The sequence below is a fragment of the Perognathus longimembris genome, chromosome 12 (assembly GCF_023159225.1).
Source record: "Perognathus longimembris pacificus isolate PPM17 chromosome 12, ASM2315922v1, whole genome shotgun sequence".
NCBI lineage: Eukaryota > Metazoa > Chordata > Mammalia > Rodentia > Heteromyidae > Perognathus > Perognathus longimembris.
The window spans coordinates 45,747,042-45,768,876 of NC_063172.1; the positions used below are offsets into that span (position 1 = coordinate 45,747,042).

Here is a 21,835-nt window from a genome sequence, read left to right on the forward strand (position 1 = left end):
AATCATGTGAGCATGCAACATTACTAAATACAAAAATCATATAAGCTCGCAGATTACTTCAGAGACTGCACTCTTTTAATTAAGAACATTTTAGGCCATAAAACATCATAAATTATGGATCCTTTCCTGTTTTCACTTGAGGACTATACATTTTATTCCTAATCCTGTTATAGGTTTCACTTAGAATCCTTGCTGTCTAGCAGTTACATATCTTTACACTCATTACTCCTTTGAGCAGAAAGAATACCATTCATTTTATAATCTGATGCATTCCTATGATATTGGAATAAGACTCAGGTGTACGGCATTTCTAAGAGGCTACCATGAGAGTAGTGCTTAAAAACTAGAGGCTGCATTTTCTGTTATCAACTGAAAACCCACTTCTGTGTATTTGAGAAGGACACAGACTAGTATAAGATACATGCAGGTAATAAAAGGTAAATTTGACAAGTTCACTCTTGTTGCAAATGAATAAAAAAATTCTTAAAATCTTGATGTTTGTAAAACATTAAACAATGAATGGTACTGAACATGAAAATATGAGTTATGCCATTTATAGTCTTCATCCAAGAAAAAAAATCTCTGGGAAGTATACCCTCAAAATAAGCAATAATTGAATTGTTTTTTAAAAAAGCACTTTATTACTCATGTAGGTAACCCTAAGAAAGGTAAGTTCTATGTCTGGGATTCATTTTTCTTTCCTGAAATGAGAAGAGAAGCATGTTTACTTAAAAATTTTTCATTATAGATAAGCATGTTCTGTCATTATATTTAATTTTATAGTATTTGGAATACAAAGTGCCTTGGAGACAGATAAACATGGGTTCAAATCTTAATATCTTAAGATCACTTATTAGTTTGTTTGTTTTACCTTTGTCTTTCTAAGCTTAAAATAAATTATACCTTTTTGAGTGCTAATTTCCAAATATGTGATTTGGGATAAAAACACTCCTGTAAAGAAATTGTTTGAACAGTAAACAGGAGAATATTTACTGTGAAGTGATTAGCATAGGAATAGTTGGGTAGTAGTCTTACAATGCCTGATATCAAATCAATTCCTTGGTTTCCTACCTTTCCATTTGTCTTTAAGAATTCAGATCCAAATATAAAACATTAGAGAAATTTTAGAAAATATTGTAGACTTTTCCCCAGAAAGATTAATAGGATGTAGATGTTTTATAAACCCAGTTTTTAATCTTCCCAGCTTGATAATTCCTCTAGGTTTGAATATAGTGGACCAAGTAGCTGTAATAGGACAAACTAAATCAAAAGCTCCATAAGACTTTGCAATTTAACACTATATATTTAAAATCAAGCATGACATCACATGCATTAATAATAGTACATCACATGGGATAACAAATCTTCCACATATACTCAGCACTAGTTTTAAGTTTACAAAATCACATAAAATCAGTTTGAAATTCTACAATTTTAAGAAAAAAAGAATTTTAGATTCACAAGAAAGCTATTAGGATAGTAAATGACAACATTGAAAACTGATTAAATGAGTAGGGTGTTTTAAACAGATTACCAGAGATTGTCTAAAATAGGCCCAAGAACTTCTGTTCACACTTGTCAGTTTAACAGTGGGTGGATTTGTTTAAATTTTAACTGTCTATTTTGATTCCTGATGGACTACATAGAAGAAAGTACCCTAAATTGTAATCTGTAATCTTTTTGTCTGCAGAAGGACTCACATTGCTAATGTTAATTTTCTGATTTTCAATCATCTGATTGAAGACAAATTGGACTCATGCCCTCAGTCCAGCCAGTGAAAAGGGAGATGCAAGAAGACTTACCTTTCATTCTCTCAGTGAATACAGAAAGAATGGCTGAATTCCTGGCATTACCACATAGATTAACTGTCAAATGCTGCTATGTCTATTTCATCTGGAACTATATGTACCTGACCCCAAGGACAGCTAAGTGAATTCTTTATTATAAGGAGACTTTTTTTTTTTTTTTTTTTTTTTTTTTGCCAGTCCTGGGCTTTGGACTCAGGGCCTGAGCACTGTCCCTGGCTTCTTCCAGCTCAAGGCTAGCACTCTGCCGCTTGAGCCACAGCACCGCTTCTGGGGGTTTTCTGTATATGTGGTGCTGGGGAATCGAACCTAGGGCCTCGTGTATCCGAGGCAGGCACTCTTGCCACTAGGCCATATCCCCAGCCCATAAGGAGACTTCTTGTTGTCTGTTCAGTAACTCATGAACCATTTACATATTCTGGTTCCTTATTTATTACCACTGTTGAATGATTGCATAATACTGCCAGAAGGTTTACACAGTTCACAGATACTCTTTTAAAGAACCATGGTGTTAAAATACAGCATAGGCCATCAACAGTATCAGTGAAAATCTGCTAGCTTCTAATGGTGATAATTATTATATCAGAATGCAATTCACATAAAAGTTGTAAAAGTTTACAAACATTAAAAAGTGCATAATAGCATTTGGATCTGATAGGGCTGATAAAAAAAGACATGAAAAACATAAAATGAGATCTTAAATTTTGTGATTGGCATCCACATGTTTGTAAGGAAATCATAGTCTCTATCCCTTTCAGCCTGGTGGAAATATTGTGCTATAGATTTAAATAGTAGCATACAGAATTGTGAGAAAATCGACTCTTTATTTGGAAGAGGTTTCGTATTTTAAGAATAAAACAAATTGATAGATTGAATTCTGGTCTGAGCAGACACTAAACAGATTGAATCCAAGTAATACTCACATAAATTAATATTTTTAAATGCCTGCATAATAAGCTTCAATGAATCTGTAGACTTTATCAGTTCATGGACATATAATTACCAAGAGGAAAGATTATGCTTTTAAAAAGTGTGTTCTGTGCACACCACCACACTATGGAAACTTAAAAAACAAAAACAAAAACGAAAGGCAGCCCTTTAAAAAATGAGTGGTATAAAAATTCACAGTTAATGTATATCATTTTGTTTTTGATAAGCAATCAAAGAAGGGGGCAGTGCTGAGTAGCTCTATTGTACAATACAAAACAGTGTGTAAATACACAGCAGTAACACACACATACATAATGCTAAAAGTGCTAAAAACGGTGTTTTCTGGAGGGTTATTTTACTAGGTGAATACTTCAGCCAGAGATATTTAAACTCTGGGGTTCAACCAACCCTTTGCAAATAGACACAATTAAATCCTCTGACAGTGTGAGGGGCCAAATGCTACAGGAATCACCATCTAGATCAGTGCTACTCTCTACAAGCATTTCATCATATGGTCAAATGAAAGGATCCACACAAAAATGAGATCCAAACACAAGCCGCACGATTTCAACCATTGCTCATGGCAGAGGTAGAGAAAGGTCTGTCTGCAACCACAGCCTCGGCTCCCATTATTGACATGATAATGGGAAGCTCTCTGCATTGCAGCACAGCCATTTTCTTTTTCCCCTTTCCAAGCATGGAAACAAATGCATTCCAGCAATGCCTGGAGATTTGCAACATTGTCAGGTGTTGAAGGTCAAAGCTGGGTGTTAGCTTTCAGATTTTGCTGCTTCTCCCTGGGCTTCCCCACTTTGCTCTGTTGAATTTCTCTGTTCATCATCTTCACCTTCTGTAAGAGAGAATGAAAGGGGGATAAAGGGAAGATAAAAGCGATCATTTACTGACAAAGTATATCACATATTGTTGTGGGAGAATGATTCTCTGACCTGTGGTGGACTCAGCCTCAACACTAACTTTCTGAAACCCTATTAGCAAACTAACAGGCCAATGGGGGCACACCTCCATTAAGGAATTTCCTGTTTTTGATGGCCAAAAGAAACCTTTTGATCTTGAGACATTCCTCCTCTGATAAGAGAGTTTCTTGGAAGATTTATTTACACAGTTACTAGGGGAGGGGTTTTTACTGTGTGTGGGGAGTTTATGGCTAAGATAGTTAACTCAGTGCAAACAAGTAGTTAGGGGATCAATGTAGCCTTGCCCTGACCTGTCTAATCCTATAATGTATTGACAGATGTAGCCATTTTTAGATAAGTCTTATCTTATGATGTATATCTTTCTGTTTGAACTTTACTCTAGAAGTTGTAATCTGATGTCTTATGGCCTTTTTCCTAAAACAGTATATAAGTCTTGGCCTTCCTAAAATAAAGTGTGCATTGGTTCATTCGCCTTTGCATCCTCCGTGTCCTGATTTTCTACATTTCAGTTCCCAAGTCCAGCCCCCTCTAGAGGGGCACCCCGACATATTGTGATATGTAATTTCCAATATTGGATGGAAACTACAGACATACTCATGATATTTGAAATCCTCATGGAGATAAGTTTATTTTCTTGGGAATTAGTTCACCATCAGAATTTAGCAAAATTTCAAAGTCTGGCTTCTTTGAAGTTAGGACAACCTAACTAAAAAACAAAATACATTTTAATTTTAAGAGTGGCTAAAGAGTAGTTTTGTGTTCGAGACAAAGCTAAGAAATCTCAGGGCCAGGTCAAGTATTTAAGTATAGTTTTATTTGCTGAAGAAATCAGTTGTATCTTTTAAAGTGAAAATCAGAGGTGGGAGTCTATGTTCAGTCTCTCATTTGAACAATATATATATTATTTATTATTTATATATTATTTATTCATTTAAATATATTTTATTTATTTATTTATTTTTACCAGTCCTGGGGCTTGAACTCAGGGCCTGAGCACTGTCCCTAGCTTCTTTTGCTCAAGGCTAGCACTCTGCCACTTGAGCCACAGTGCTACTTCTGGCCATTTTCTTATGTGGTTCTGGGGAATTGAACCCAGGGCTTCATGTATACAAGACAAGCACTCTTGCCACTAGGCCATATCCCCAGCCCCTGAACAAAATATTTTTTAAGGCCAGTAGCAATTGAGAATAACCCAGCTAATTTCTACTTCTTCTGATGTCTCAGAAGTTCTCTTAGCTTAAACTGATAATCATAGCAAAAAAACCGAAAAGACATTTATGGTACTTGGTCAATCTATTGTTTAAGAGTTACGCTGGACTCCTGCCTGTCCTTACAGAACATAAGCCAGTTCAATAAAACCACCCTCATAACTACATCCACAGCAGCAATTGTAGCTAGTGACAAAGACACTCCTGAAACCAAACAATACTTTAGTTCCATATTTCCCTTTTATAATTCCAAGCTGCTGGCAATCCTTTCAATATTTGTATGTCATGTAGTTTACTGGACACTAAATATTTTAAAGTTCGGAGAGTAACGCAATCATACAAATTTGTAATAATATTTTCTAAGTTTGTTACCATAATTCAATAGGTTGAAGATAAGTGTACTTGATCATTCTTTCAACTCTAGTGTTTCACTTGTAAAAGATAAAAACATACATACTGTATTTCCATACTCCAATGATTTAAGTCTTTATAGAAACTAAAAGCAGTTTGTTGACATAAGAAACACCTTATTGTAAAGCACTATCTATGGTAGAACCTTGGCATTTTATATCATTTATCATATATCAAATTCATGTTTCATTTTAACCTATTGATCTTATTGTTTGCATCTAGGGATAGGCAGATGGTCTGAATTTGGGACATAGAGATTAGCATGCAACAAGAACTATGTAAAGAGAAGAAGCTGTTGGTAACCAAAAGAATGAAGCCAAATGCAACAGAGGTAAGGTAATAGAATAATTAAGGGTGAAATTGACTGTATAAATTCAAAATAATGAATTTGAGTCTGATGGAGCTTTGGATTTTCTGTTGTCTAGAGACATTTCTCCAAGATTAGCATTATGCTACAAACAGAGCTGTGGGTAAGTAGATAGTTTTAAAAAATTATGAAGCAGCAATATTGTCATATACAAACTAATAAAGTAGACACAGGTATTACCAAGGAAGTTGCTCAAAATTCAGTAATGCTGAATTTACCATTATTAATCATGTTTTATATTTACTCATTAATTATTATTTGTAGTTCTTTGTAATCAGAATAATAAAGTCAGTGTTGCATATAGTTTACTATGTGTTATGATTAGAAGGGAAACAGAAAAGTCTTGCAAGGGCCTAGAGAATTATAACTGACAGACAAAAATACTAGAAAAGAAGATAGTTGGTAGCATGAAAAGGTTTGAATAATTCAAATTATATGATTGTTAATATTAAATATAAAATATTAATTTTTCACATTATATTTATTAATATGAAAAAATTTTAAATTATGTGTATTAAGTTAATGTTTTCTTTGTATGTAAAAGGCCTTTGGCTAAAAATTACCAATGTTAGGGCAAACAGAAAAAGAAGAAATTAAATAATGTGCAAAAATGAGCTAATATTTAAGTTGGTTGAAAATTACTGCAGATGATTTGAAATAAAATATTCAAGTAAAAGCAGTAATGTAATTTTCTGTGGCTTAAAGTAGTTTACTGGCATCTACTAGTTATATAAGATAGTTTTATTTTGACACATCCATATTTTCTTTGTGTGTATGTGTTTTGGAATTGGATTTGAGAACGTTGTGCCTTGTGCTTTCATGTGGCTTTTCCACTGAAGGCCTATGCTCCAACACTTGAGCTGCATCTTCACTTCCAGCTTTGTCCTAGTTAACTGAAAATAAAAATCTCCAGGATTTGTTTGCTTTCACTGGCTTTGATCCTCAATCCTCAGATCTTAATCTCCTGAGCAGCTTGCGCTATAGGCATAACCATATTTTCCTACAATGTTCCCTGGTAAGAATCGCCCACTCCATTCCATTGCTGTCACTCGTCTCCCTTCCTTTTTGTTAAAACAACAACAATAAAAGATATATAAAATACAATATATAGGGGCTGGGGATATGGCCTAGTGGCAAGAGAGCTTGCCTCGTATACATGAGGCCCTGGGTTCGATTCCCCAGCACCACATATACAGAAAACGGCCAGAAGTGGCGCTGTGGCTCAAGTGGCAGAGTGCTAGCCTTGAGCAAAAGGAAGCCAGGGACAGTCTGAGTCCAAGGCCCAGGACTGGCAAAAAAAAAACACAAAACAACAACAACAAAAAACAATGTGAGAGACTAGTTGTAGACTTTCATGTTGCCTAGACTTTTTAACTCTCTTAAGATAGTTTCATAAGTAGCATTTTAATTCTAGTAGATGAGTGCTACATTTCAGCCCACATTTACAGTTAGATATATATCAAATGACTTACCTGTCTTGTTGATGTCAAGACCTGCTAATTTCAAGGCTAATTCATTGCTGTTGCCACTTGCAGAGGAAACCAGGATATCATGTATTGCATTTCTTCTACCTGTTCTTCCAGAAGCAATAAAGTCTGCATATGTAGTTTCCACATCAGTCATTGCTAACAAATATCCACATAGCAGGGACTAAAATAGAGAGAAAAGAATGAAAAGTAAATATCATGTTAGTCAGTGTTAAACATTTAACAGAAACTAAACTTTTCAATATGAATAAGAAACCATTATCTACTTTAGAAGGAGTTACTTTGATTCTTTTCTTACCTAAGTATTTATATAAAAAAATGAGGGAACCTTTTCCATGCAGAGTCAAATAGAAAATATCTAGATTTTGTGGGTCATGTGACCTGCTATCTGACTGTCCAAGTATAAAAGCAACCATTGAAAACAAATTGAACAGATATGGTGAACAAACTTTATTTACAAATATAGGTGGATCAGAGTCTGTACCCCTTAGTTTGTTGACACTTGGTTTAGATAATAAAATCCTCTTTCTAAAAACCATTGTAGCAACAAACTTGAATTCAAGAGGGGTTAGAAAGTGTAAATAGTACATACTAGGAGTAAATAGTAAGCAAGTACATTATAGGTATTGTAAGGACATTAAAGAAGTTGGGTCGAAATCCCGTTTACTTTTTATTATTGCCAACAATTCCAAATACTAGCAGTGATCAAAATTCCCTTGGTTCATTGTTTGAAAAGAATAGTAAATTGTGTTAACTGAATCTGAAAGAAAGTCTTTAAATCTAAGTAAATAAAAGTGAAGTTTCCCAGACAAAACTGTATAGTTACGTATTGAATGCCTTTCAGGTCTGTTTATTAATAGCTTGGTCTTTAGCCCTTGGCACTATTGGAAGGTAGTTGAAAATTTAGGAGGTGGGGCCTAGTATAAGGAAGAGATATTGGAATACTGGTTCCTCTTCTTCTCATTTTGCCTCCTCACTGTCATTAAATAAGTCCATTTTGTCATGTATTTCCATGATGATGTACTGCCTCTTCACAGCCCCAACTAAGCGTAGGCTGAAATTTCTGAAACCATGAGCTAAAATAAAGCTTTTCTCTTTATAAGTTTATTTCCTTAGGAATTTTGTCACTATGAAATGACTAGAACTAAGTCTCTGTTGCCTATTCTGTCAATATGTTATAGAGATAATTGGCTGAGTGAAATACCTCCTTCATTTTACATTATTAATTAGTAAAGGAGTTGGATAATGTGATCATTAGTTTCATTTAAAGTTAAGGTATAAAACACTCAAAATGACTTTATTTCTCATACTGTCAATTTGGAAATTCTTTTTCTGGCCATTACCACTTTATTCATTATTTTTCCCTTCTTAGCATCGATTCTTCAGACTGATGCTGTCTTTATTCCATTAACCCTCTTATTCTCAGGCTCTCCTAGGTCCACTGCTATATGAATCATGTAGCTTTTATGCTGCATTAAAAAGCTCCTTTGATCTTTTTTTATAATTTCTTTCCTCTCTGATACATTATCATTGGGAAACACCCTATAGTATACTTTTCTTTAATCCTACTACTAAGTGGATGAATGCTACCAGAAAAAAGTCACAAAAATTGTCACAGTTTGCTAAATTTAATATATCTATCTATTATTAGTGTTACCTCTAAGTGTCACAGACATTCTTTATTCACCTCCAGTTGATTTTTCCTTAAACATTTTTCCTGTTGGTAACATTTTCAGATCCTATGTCCCTACAACTGAAAGGACAGACTACCCCACATCCAGATAAATCTTTCCAATCCACACACTACAAAGTCCCTTCCTTGAAATTATACGGAATCTTCCTGATTAGAGGACATGGGACATCTGCTGTAAGTTCTTTTAATTAATTTCCTTCCCAAACATTTCTTCGTAATTTTAATTTCCTTTTTTATTCTTCTCTTAGCACCTCCCCTCCCCTGCCTTTTTCTTTTTGCCAGTCCTGGGGCTTGGACTCAGGGCCGGAGCTTTAGCACTGTTCCCTGGCTTCTTTTTGCTCAAGGCTATCATTCTTTTTTTTTTTAACAAAGAAACATCACAATTTTAATGCGGAGCTAAGCTTTTGACTACAACTTTATACTATAAATGTATTTAGAAAAGACAGGGATGGTGTAGTAGAGTAGACCTGTGTGAACTGTGAAGAAGAAACAAGATCCTGACAAGGACAGTGACTATCATTCTACCACTTGAGTCACAGAGCCACTTTTGGCTTTTTCTTTTTATGTGGTGCTAAGGAATCAAACTCAAAGCTTCATGCATGCAAGGCAAGCACTCTACCACTAAGCCACATTCCCAGCCCTTAGCCTCTTTCTTTTAAAGATATGCCACTGATTTTCCTTCCATTCCTAATACCATTGGTGACTTTCCATTAAAGACACATCATTCTGGAGCAGATTTTTATATATGTGTCTTCCTTCTCTAATCACTTCTTGATCTTGTTGCTTTTGATTGGATGTCATTCATATTTATCCACTGTCAAACATAGTAAACTCACACTGTAGGATGATTACTGACTTCCTGCATTTCCTAAATTTCTTCTTGCACCATTTAATTCAAAGTGTGGTTGCTAGTCATTTTTGTACTTTTCTCAAAAAATACCTCCACAGCTTAACTCATAGCCTACAGAACATATTTATGAAATCTCTATAATCTCTTTTGAGGTCTTTAATGATCTAGATAGGACCTATTTTTGCTATTTTTAACTTGCTAGTATCCTTGGTATACTATGGACTAATACATACTTTTTTGTGGAAGTGTGTGCTCATATTTATTAATCCATCTAAAATGCCCTTTCCCAATAAAGTTGCCTGTTGAAATCTACCCATTGATATTCACCTAGCAAGACATATTCTCATTTACCACTCTTCCTGTGACTTCTTAACACTTAATGGGCCCATGTTTTCCTGAATAGGCCATTTACGGTCTAGCCAGCAAGGAATGCAGTTACTTCTTTTATTCAGGTGGATTAGAGGCTCTGGTAAGATAGGAACTGCATTTAAAAAATACTTTAGTCACATCAACTTCTAGTCGAGTTCTTTGTACATAGTCAATGCTAAATGGAAGTATGTTGAACAGCAATGGCAATTAAGAAAGAAATGTACTAATTACCTTTCATTAGGAACAGAATTACCCTGCTTCTGATTATACAAAGTTACCAAACCCTAAAAGTTAACTACTTCAATCTAGAATATTAACTGTCTCATTTTATGTTTTTTTCCAAAACATAGACAAAAAAGTACAACTGCTTTTGTTTATCTGATACTAATGCTACAAAACTTTTTAAATACTCATTTTTAACATAAAAAGTCTTGGCTGGAAATGTGGCTTAGCAGTAGAGTTCTTGCCTATCATACATGAAGCCTGGGTTAGATGCCTCAGCACCACATAAACAGAAAAAGCCAGAAGTTGTGCTGTGCCTCAAAGGTTAAGTGCTAGCTTTGAGCAAAAAAGAAGCCAGGGACAGGGCTCAGGCCCTGAATTCAAGCTCCAGGACTGGCAAAAAAAGAAAAAAAAAAGATGAAAAGTCTCAGAGAATTTAAGTGACTACTAAGTTATATACAGAAATGTGACTTATGTCTAATGTTATGATTTTTAAGGACATTTGAAATATTAAGAATGAAGCAGAAAAAATGGTAACATTGAGAATATATGAAGTTAGAAAAAGGTCAGATCTGAATATTTGGGGATGTTAATAACTTGTCAATGTTTTATTTTTTTGAGGAGAACAAATAACTTTCATTGAATTTTCTGTTAGTGCATTCTTAAGTGATAAATATATGCGGAGAGAAATATAAATGTGTTATATTTACCTTTGAAAATGTTGATAGTGATTTCATTTGGACTGAATGAAAGAAAATATACACAATGGTGATATCTTATTCCTATATACTTCTCCCCTGAAGCATTTCTTAAATATACTTGTTAGCTAGATGTTCACCCAAGTCTCCTTTACAGTGACATAGAAACCAAGTGCTAATCACTTATTTAGAGCCAGTATAATTATTATAATAATAGCTGATATAAAAATAGTATTTTTATTATGTTTTCATTCTTTAGTCTTTAGATTTTTTTATGATAAAAGAACAACAGCTAACAAAACAAACTGTATATGTTAATGAGTGAGTATAATAACAATAGCTTTTTTCAACAAAATATGAAGATGCAGCAAACCATATTTTCTCTCCATTATCACTGTTCTTTTAGTGAATTCCTTCTAAGTGCTCAATATAGTTACTTCTCTGTCTCTTAAGCATTTAGACACAGTTATGTTTACTAGTATCACTATTAAAGATACATAGATATATTTTACATTAAGTGTATCTATACAGATGACCTCGACTTTTGTTTTGAAATTCTGAAGAATTTTCACCAAAAATTATGATTAGTAGGTAGAGAGAGAGAAAAAAAAGAAAGGAGAGAAAGAAAGAAAAAAACAAGAAAGAAAGAAAGCCCCCAAATATTTTTTAATGTCAGACATGTCAACAGCTTAAAATAATCACAGGCCTTGGAATTGTTACACAGTCTACACTTTGATTCTTTACTAGAGTTTCCTCCTTATGTTGTTTATTTTGGATTTTCTACACATAAATAATAGAATTGCATATTGACAAGGAAATATAGCTGGGTTTTAGGGTGCTAGTTTTATAAAATAATCAATTATATAAATAACCAATTATATATATTTAAAGTTTTATGGGGGTGCAAAATTACATTTTAATATTTGAATATTGAACTTTTCAACTTTGATTAAAAGTTAAAATATGAATACCTAAAACTTTAATCAAAAGTTATGAATAAGAAATCAGCTTTTTTTTGTCCTTGTTTAAAAGCCACAATTTCTCACTCTAACAACAGAAACAATACAATGCAGCTTTGAAAATCCTTCCTTTGTGTGAGTCATTTCTGAACAGAGATATATGATTCTTTGTTTATGCTTTTAGCTGATATCACATTTGTAAATTATTTGAACAAATAAACAGAAGGCCCTCCTCAAGTTGAACTTACAGATTTAGATAGAGTTCAAGAGCCTATGAAAGTGTGTACTTACGTCTCCTGCATTAGACAAGTTGAAATGTTCCACATCGATGTATCCTAGAAGAAGCTGGGCCTATGAAGCGGCTAAGATGATTTTTATAGTGACATTGAGTCATGAGCCAAATAGTGACTGGAGAACATGCTAATTTTACTCCTGTAAATGGGACACATGAAATGAGACTCACAAACTTGCAAAAAAGAATGGAGAGAATGTCATCAGCATGCACTGAAGATTTCTCTCTAATATGAACAGAATGATTTCTTTAAAAGTTTGAAAAGAACAAAAGAAAAAGAAAATTCTTCATATTCTACAATTATAAATGTGGTTAACTTCTGTCACTTTAAGAAACCATAGGAAGTGTGTTAAAAGCTTTTGAATAGTTAACCATATGCCTCCTTTTAAAAAAATCAACTTTAGTGTTTCAAAGTTGATTTGTGTTTAGATATCCACAATTCAAAAGATTAGAGAGAAACATAGTAAGCTTTCATCTTTGTCAATAAATAAGCTAACATACACTATATGAAAAAATGAAAACAATTTAATGATTATTAATTCAGCTAAAGAAACTATTAAACCCATTACATATTATGTAAGTATTTTTAATGACAGTGGAATATATTTTCCAAACCTAAAAATAATGAAAAAAATTCTGTATAGTTTTACATTTGTAAAACTACATTTACATTTGTAAAACTACATTTTAAAATGTCTGGCTTAATAAGAGACATTTGGTTTCTTAAATCTGAGTCTGCATTCAATCTGTCTCAATATGTTGTTTTAGTTGAAGTATCAGAAGAAAATCTGGCCTTATAAAGATTTTTTTTCCCTGTGGGAAAAATGAGGAGAATTTCAATAGTCATTGCAGATAATTGTTATTTTTTTTAATATGGAATCTAAAACCACAGCAGTATACTTTCCATATTTTAATTTTTTATTGAAATCATCATTCTTTATCTTGTATTTTGAACAACTCTTTTGGTGTTATGTATGCCTACGTCTGTATGTAAGTGTGTATACACAGATATGACATCAGGTATCAATATTTTAGAAAATATTGGTGTATTGTGTATGTGGCACCAAGTTACACAATAACTCATTTGTTAGTAATGTCAATTGATTTACCTGAAAAGTCTTCAAGAGTTGAGAAACTGAAAAGTTTCTGAAAAGTTCACAGATCTAGATTGTAAAATATCCACAATTGTATTTTTTTTAAGCTCAGATTTTGGCAACAGACACTGTTCAATTTTGTTGTCCTGACAGAGACAAGCTTCTTTCATTATTTTTAAGGGAACTTGGACAAATGTCCAACTTTGAATAATGATTTGTGTGACAGTTGTTTTTTGTAGGGGAAATGGCAACCCACTTTTATTTATTTATTTATTTATTTATTTTTTAAAATTTTTATTATCAAACTGATATACAGAGAGGTTACAGTTTCATACATTAGGCATTGGATACATTTCTTGTACTGTTTGTTACCCTGTCCCTCATACCCCCTCCCCCTCCCCCATTCCCTTTCCCCCCCTGAGGTGTTCAGTTCACTTTCACCAAACAGTTTTGCAAGTATTGCTTTTGTAGTTGTTTGTCTTTTTTTACCCTGTGTCTCTCAATTTTGGTATTCCCTTTCAATTTCCTACTTCTAATACCAGTATACACGGTTTCCAAAATACTCAGATAAGATTACAGAGATAGTGTAGGTACAACCACTGGAAGGTGATACAAGAACATCATCAATAATAGAAGCTACAGATTCAGATGGGACGTTGAAAGTAGTTACAACTGTGATATAACAATCGTTTCCATAAAATGGAGTTCATTTCACTTAGCATCATCTTATGTGTTCATAAGGGGCATAGCTATTGGGCTCTTGTGATCCTCTGCTATGACTTGCCTAAACCTGTACTAATTATTCCCAGTAAGGGAGCCCATAGAGTCCATGTCTCTTTGGGTCTGGCTCACTTCACTTAGTATAATTTTTTCTAAGTCCTTCCATTTCCTTACAAATGGGGCAATGTCATTCTTTCTGATAGAGGCATAAAATTCCATTGTGTATATGTACCACATTTTCCTGATCCATTTGTCTACTGAGGGGCATCTGGGTTGGTTCCAGATTCTCGCTATGACAAATTGTGCTGCGATGAACATTGTTGTGCTGGTGGCATTACTGTGATTTTGTTTGTGGTCTTTTGGATAAATACCCAAAAGTGGGGCTGCTTGGTCATAGGGGAGTTCTATATTTAGCCTTCTGAGGAATCTCCATACTGCTTGCCAGAGTGGCTGAACCAGTTTACATTCCCACCAACAATGAAGTAGTGTTCCCTTTTGGCCACATCCCCTCCAACAATTGTTATTGTTAGTTTTCTTGATATATGACATTCTTACTGGGGTGAGATGCAATCTCAATGTTGTTTTGATTTGCATTTCTTTTATGGCCAGTGATGTAAAGCACTTTTTCATATGTCTCTTGGCCATCCTCATTTCCTCATTAGAGAAGTCTCTTTGCAAGTCTTTAGCCCACTTGATGAGGGGGCTATTGGTTCTTTGCAGTTTTGTTTTGGAAGAAGGTAATTTTTTTAGTTCTGCATATATTTTAGAGATGAGGCCTTTGTCCGTTGAAAGCCCGGTAAAGATCTTCTCCCAGTCTGTGGGCATTCTGTTTACCTTGCGAGCTATGTCCTTTGCGGTGCAGAAGCTCTGCAGTTTGATGCAGTCCCATTTGTCCAACCTTTCTTTGATTTGTAGCCTTTCTGGGTCTTTGTTAAGGAAGTTCCGTCCTGTGCCAAAGAGCCCAAGTGGCAACCCACTTTTAAAGAGACTGGTTTATCTCTCTCCCCTGTCATCCTAGGGATTCACTAGAAGCAGCTGTGCATTTGGTACATGTAGAAGGGCTCCATGAGGCTTCACACTTCATCACACGGGACATTAAATAGATGTTCACTTGAAAAGGGAGACTAGCAATTGACACTGTATTGTCAATTATCTTCTTCGATAAATGGCATTTAAAAGGTATTAACTGTATTTGTGTGATGGTGCATAGTGCCTAGGCTGTTAATAAAGTACAGTACCACCAGCCTGATTAGTGCAAATGTACCACTAGTTTTTTTTTTTAACTCCATTGCAGCTTTTTACTAACAGTGTAAATGTTAGCCATTCCTTTTTTTCTTACATGAACACATTTTTATATTATTTTTGGAAACTTAGAAGTTGTTTAAATGTGTAATTACTTAATGTTTTTCAAGAACCATTCTAGGCTTTTTTTCTCACCCTAATACCAGAAGCATTATCTTTCTTCAAGAAATATACTCCTCATAGTTTACCTTATACTATTTTTCTCAGAGTATGGTGGAAATCTTATAATAGAAGAAAGAAATAACCCTAGAAGTATAAATCATGTTGAAATTCTTAATAAGTCTACTCTAATTGTAATTTATTCAGAACTGTCTCTAAGTTTTTTGTTATTTATTTAGGCCATACTTGAGGCTTGAACTTAGGACATGGTCACTGTCTCCAAGCTTCTTTTGTTGCAAGGCTAGGACTCTACTATTTGAGCCACAGCTCCACTTCTGGCTAATTTTGATAACTTATTTGGAGATAAGAATCTCATGGACTTTTTTTTTGCAAAGACTGGCTTTGAACAGTCTTCAAATATCAGTCTCCTGAGTAATTAAGATTACAGGTGTGACCTACCAGCACCAAGCTTGTGTCTTAGTTTTCTGAAATAAAATCACATCTAAGGTTACTAATTAGCACAGGGAATAATTTGTTCTATTCGCATGTGAAGTCTTTTTACATCACTTATTTAATATTTCAAAGAGTTTATAAATCATTTAGTTAATCTTTTCAGTATCCCTGCTGACTCATTCAATTAGCTGTCAAAGCACTGCTGGTTGGTGAATGATGAGTAATATTACTTGTACATTTTAAATGAAGTAACTAAAGCAGAAAAGAATTAATTGACTGGACCATGTCTTACACAGTCAGTGACAGCACTAACATCAGAAGGAGGATTGGGGTTATCCATATCAAATTCATAAAAGCATTAACAGCCTGAGGCCAGCAGTTATCTTTCTTCCACAAAATCTAACTCACCATTAATTTTTCCATCTTTAAATTCATCATAAAGGATCTAATCAAGCTCATATTTGCTATAGTATTGTAAAATATACCAATGTCCATAGGAATAATGAAACAGTTACTGTTTATAAGTATTTTATGAATAATAAAGCACCCCTACCCACAATGGAATTCTATGCCTCTATCAGAAAGAATGACATTGCCCCATTCATAAGGAAATAGAAGGACTGGGGAAAAAGTTATACTAAGTGAAGTGAGCCAGACCCAAAGAAAAATGTTCTCTATGGTTTCCTTCATAGGGAATAATTAGTACACGTTTAGGCAGAAGATCACAGTAGTCCAGTAGCTATGCCCTTATGAACACATAAGATGATGCTAAGTGAAATGAACTCCACTTTATGGAAACAAAGTGTTATATCATTGTAATTATTTTCAACATGCCATGTGAACCCATAGCTTTTTTTTTTTAATCTCCTGTATTCCCTTCCTGAGTACCCTGGATACTGTATATACATATATTAGAACTAGGGAAGGGAAAGGGAATAACTAAATCAAGAGACAAAGGATAAAAGGACAAATTATTCCAAAAGCAATACTTACAAAACCATTTGGTGTAAACCAACTGTACAACTCATGGGGGGGGGGCGGGGAGAAGGGAAGGAGGAGGGGGAAGGGGGTAATGGGAGAGGGGGTAACAAGTTGGATAAGAAATGTACTCACTCCCTCACATATGAAATTGTAACCCCTCTGTACTTCACTTTGATAATAAAGAAAAAAATGCAAAAATAAATTTAAAAAATGCTAAACACTAAGGGCAAAAAAGTGTCTCTACCTTCAAAAGTATATGAGGTTGGTACATTATAAATCTGTTAACATTTCTCTTGATATATTCTCATTCATTATTTCAATTTTAAAGACAAAATAACATTAGGCTCGACATTGTAAGTTATGTCACTAGTAACATAATCATTTACATGAGTTACCTTTTCTAACATTCATTTTAGGGCAATTTGAATTTACTTCAGTTTGACTGATGATTTGCTATGAATATTTGTTTTAAATATAAGCAAGAAATTCTTTATACTGCTTTGAAATGTTACCCATAAAGTGATAGTTTGTTGAACCTGGATTTTTATTATTATTATCTGCTACACAGATATTACCATTATCATCTCCTCTTTCCTTCATTTTTTATTCGATTTTCACACATCTGGTCTAATCATCTTTGATGTTCTTTACATTCACACCTCTTTTGTAAAGGTTATTCAACTTTAAGATAATAGCAATGTACTTCCTAGAGTGTCTATGAATTTGAGAAGTATTTATAAAACTATTTAACACCAAAGAAAATTTAACATTTAAGAAAATAAGAAAAAAAAAAACCCTGCAAATGGAGACCAAAAGTTGTTTAATTAGTACTTTTAGCATTAGCATTAATACTCATCAGATTAAATGACAGTCAGCTCTCATGGAGTTGCCTATAATTTATATTAAATATGCAATTTGTGTACATTTTAATAAAGATATAGTGTGTGACTTCCAAACATGGTTGTCTACTACTGTGAAGAGTCTTAAAAACCAGTCCTGTTCACAGTAATTTAGAAGTGACTTTGATTGGGAGATTGAGGAACAGATACTAGGCCTAAAAATGATCAACCAATGTACATTGCAAAGAGCCTTCTTGTATAAAAGACCTAAGAATTAATAACTTAATCAGGATAAATGAACATAGAGGACTTTAAGATGACAATTATAAATTGCATCCAGATTTTCAACTTGGATAAATGAGAGATTTGTGTTTTCTGTGAATGCAAAAGAACAGCACTGTAAGACATCACAATGCTAATTTTAAATTTAATCCAACCTTCTTTTCTTCTCTGAATGAGTGAAAAAGTATTAAAAACATTTCACACACATGCTAATATTTGCAAGCATTTTGTGCATGATATCTAGATATTTATTATAATTAAAATGTCACTGTCTTCTCCAGTATTACTCTCTTTAGCCAAGAAAGATTCTATGACTGTGTTCCAATATATTTTTAAAATCTGTATATTTTTCACCAAATGATTTGCTTTTCACATGCTAGATTTATAATAGTGTTTATCATCTTCCACTTCAGAAAATTTCATTTCTCACTATTGCAATGAAAACGTCTAAATTTTACTATATATTTGAATATTAGAATGTTGTTAACCTGTCATTTATTGAATGCTTGTAAATGTTTGGTACTCTTCTCTGACTTTGCCATAGTGATATGTTGCTTCATGGATTTTTATCTCAAAAATCTTGATACTTTATGGATTATCAAAATCACTTAACTATACTGAATATTTTTATACATGTATCTGAGATGAGAAATTGTTATAATTCTATACATTACTATGGATGTTAGAGAAACTATTGTAAATTTTAGCTGGGTCCTGGTGACTCACACCTATAATCAGCTACTCAGAAGGCTGAAATCTTAGGGTCAAGATTCAAAACCAGCTGAGCAGGAAAGTCTGTGAGAGTCTCATCTCCAACCAACCATCAAAAGAAGTAGAGCTGTAGCTTAAGAGATGCAGTACTGCATATATTTTAGAGATGAGGCCTTTGTCTGTTGAATGTCCGGTAAAGATCTTCTCCCAGTCTTTGGGCTTTCTGTTTATCTTGCGAGCTATGTCCTTTGCCGTGCAGAAGCTCTGCAGTTTGATGCAGTCCCATTTGTCCAACCTTTCTTTGATTTGTAGCCTTTCTGGGTCTTTGTTAAGGAAGTTCCGTCCTGCTCCAAGGAGCCCAAGTGTTTCTCCTACTCCTTCCTTTAGTGTCTTCAGGGTGCCTGTTTTGATTTCAAGGTCTTTAATCCATTTGGAATTGATTTTGGTGCAGGGTGATATATAAGGATCTAGTTTTAGTGTGTTGCACGTGTTGAGCCAGTTTTGCCAGCACCACTGTTAAAGAGGCTATCTTTCTTCCATACTATTGTTTTAGCTCCTTTATCAAAGATTAAGTAGGCGTAGTGTTGGAGAATTAAAGTCTCCAACCAGTGGAAAAATTTGGCCCCGGCACGGTTACTCCGATGCCTCATTAGCACACTAATAGGCCCTTGGGAAAACATTCCCAGTAAGGAGTTTCTGGTGTTTGTGGGCCAAAGGTAGCCACCAGTTGTTGTGAGAATCTCCTTTTTCCCCCCTACTTAGCAAGTCTCCTAGAGGAGACTTGCCTGGAGACTTGCTTGACCAGCTGCCTTTAATGTTAGATTATCACAATAAACAGAAAAGTCTCCTCATTGTTCTATTCACAAGTACTTGAGAAGTCAAGATTGAGATAGTAGCTAGTAGATAATTATAGTTTTACCTAGGTTGTATACAATTCCTTGCTTTGTTATCAATAATCTTTGTAGTCACTACCTCCTGTAAATAGAAAAGCATTGTATCAAGTTCCTGCCCTCACAATAGGAAATGTCCTCCACTTTTGTATTTGAGACAAATGTCATGCTGTATTGATCTTTTACCCTGTAATTGTAAAATCGGTTTCTATCCCTATATAAACCCTGGCCCTCTTGGAATAAAGTGTGCATTGGTTCACTCGCCTTGCATCCCCCGTGTCCTGATTTCGACTGCAGTTACCCAGGTTCAACATCTGGCGCCCGAACAGGGACCTGACAATTGATCCACAGGAGATTGCGGAACTGCCGAGCTCTCGAGTGAGGTGAGAGATATTTTTAATTCACAGGAGACAAGGGATCTGTGTGTAATTCACAGGAGACAAGGGATCTGTGTGGTGAGCTCCTATTCTTAAAAAATTACGGGGTTATGGGACAAGCTAAACCAACTCCATTTTCTAATTTTATCCACCATGTATTGAAACGGGACGGAGCTATGGTCTCGTGTTCACAAAGAGATGAGTGTGTACAGGTAGTGGAGTATAATCTATGGTTCCCAGAGGGAGATACTTTAGATTTAAAAGTCTGGGAACGAGTAGAGAATAATATGGAAAATGAATATCGGTGTGGAGACAAGGTTCCAGTTACATTTTGGTCTGTTTGGGCATTAATACATACAGCCGTGAGCATGATGTCTCCTGATGCTATCATAACATCAGCTGCTGAGCCAGAGGCTGATGTGGAAAAAGCTATGAAGGCTTATAATTTGTCCGGGGAGGTAAAAACTCAAATTGGGCAGGAGCTAAAAGACATGGCAACACCTGAACTATCTCCTGTCAGTTTTGTTAAAGAAAAATTAACATCAAATAAGCCTTCAGCCTCTACCTATGCTCCTTCAGAGAATGATGCTAATTTAGGCAGCTCAGCAGTGCAGTCAAAGTGCTACAGATGCTCTTTCGATCTGCCAGGGGCAGTCAGGAAGGTGAAAGTAAAGAACAAATAATTGCGGCCGCGGAGCCCACTTTTACTTTAATTAATCTAAGTCCTATGGTTCTGCTTCTCTCTCTTGCTATCAAACTTTTCCTGTCATTGAACCCCCTCCAACCAGAGGTGTGGCACAGCCCCGTCATTATCAAGATATTGACCAGATTCACTCAATTTAGGACAGCTGTAATACAGGGCCGTCTCATGGCTCCCTTCCAGTGAAGGAGGCTTCCCCATCATCTTTTCTTTACAACCAGGCACTAGCAGGGGAGCTGACACTCCCTGTTTTAGTCCATCAGCCTGGAATTGGGGAAGGACTAGTGATTTTTCTTTTACTTTTCAAGAGAATTTTTACTGCAATTGCACTTTTAATTTGCGCCTGCGCTACATGTTTCATGTGTCTTTGTCCTTGTTTGATTAGTTGTGTTTCGTGTGGAGTGCTAAATTGGGAAAAAAGTCCTCTGGTGGGCGGCCTCGGCAGGTTGATTGCCAGGGGATGGAAATCTCCACTGGGGAGGATCCCCCTGAGAATTTTCAGGGCCCTATGGACTTTCCATCACTCTGGCTGGCAGCTTGTGGACGCTGGACATGCCATCCAAGGCGTAAAAGCCTCTGTTTCTATGTTCTGTTTTGTCTTGACTAGTTTTGTCTTTGAGATTGGTACCAGTTTTAAACATAAACTTTTGTTTCCCTTATTTCTGTTGTCCATTTACATGTCTATGGGCAAAACATTTACTAGGTACTGTGTCTCCTTCTGCAAGAAGGCAGAAAAAGTACAGGCTGCTAAGAGCTGAGTTCAAACAGCTGGCTAGGCTAATCTTAGCCTGAGAGTAAACACTAAGAGTCAAGTGCTAGGTGGACTCAGTAATACTCCAGGGGACCCCAACCCAGTTATCTTCAGTGTTTAGCATGCTAAGATACTTTGCTAAAACTAATAGGCCCTAGCAAATAAGACTAAACGATGCTAAAATCATTCATTAAAGGTTTTGTTTTAAGTTTTGGTCATTACAAGAATAAGATTGGAAAATATACCTTTTGCCACTAAAAAATATACGGCTGATAGTTGTTTGGACTGTTTTTAAGTTCTGTTTACATTAATACCTACATATGTGAATGTATGTATGTGTGTGTGCGCGCGCACAAATGTATGTGGGTGTGAATGTGTTCAAGATTAAAAATGTATGATATAAAAATAGG

The 21,835-nt window shown here is 35.0% G+C and overlaps 1 protein-coding gene across 3 annotated transcripts in view; it reads right to left on the reverse strand.

Moving 5' to 3' along the window:
* Positions 1-2,125: 2,125 nt before the first annotated feature.
* The window catches only part of Pkia (cAMP-dependent protein kinase inhibitor alpha), a 75,661-nt gene continuing 55,951 nt past the window's right edge, over positions 2,126-21,835 (reverse strand). The window contains exons 2-5 of one of the 3 annotated variants that reach the window (XM_048358892.1): positions 12,226-12,366; positions 10,988-11,019; positions 7,129-7,306; positions 2,126-3,585 (exon numbers count right to left, since the gene is read on the reverse strand). In XM_048358892.1, the coding sequence (XP_048214849.1) occupies positions 3,506-3,585; positions 7,129-7,306; positions 10,988-11,014 (285 nt within the window). In that variant the 5' untranslated portion in view covers positions 11,015-11,019; positions 12,226-12,366 and the 3' untranslated portion in view covers positions 2,126-3,505. The remainder of the gene's footprint in view (positions 3,586-7,128; positions 7,307-10,987; positions 11,020-12,225; positions 12,367-21,835) is intronic. The other 2 variants (XM_048358893.1, XM_048358894.1) reach the window with 2 other exon arrangements.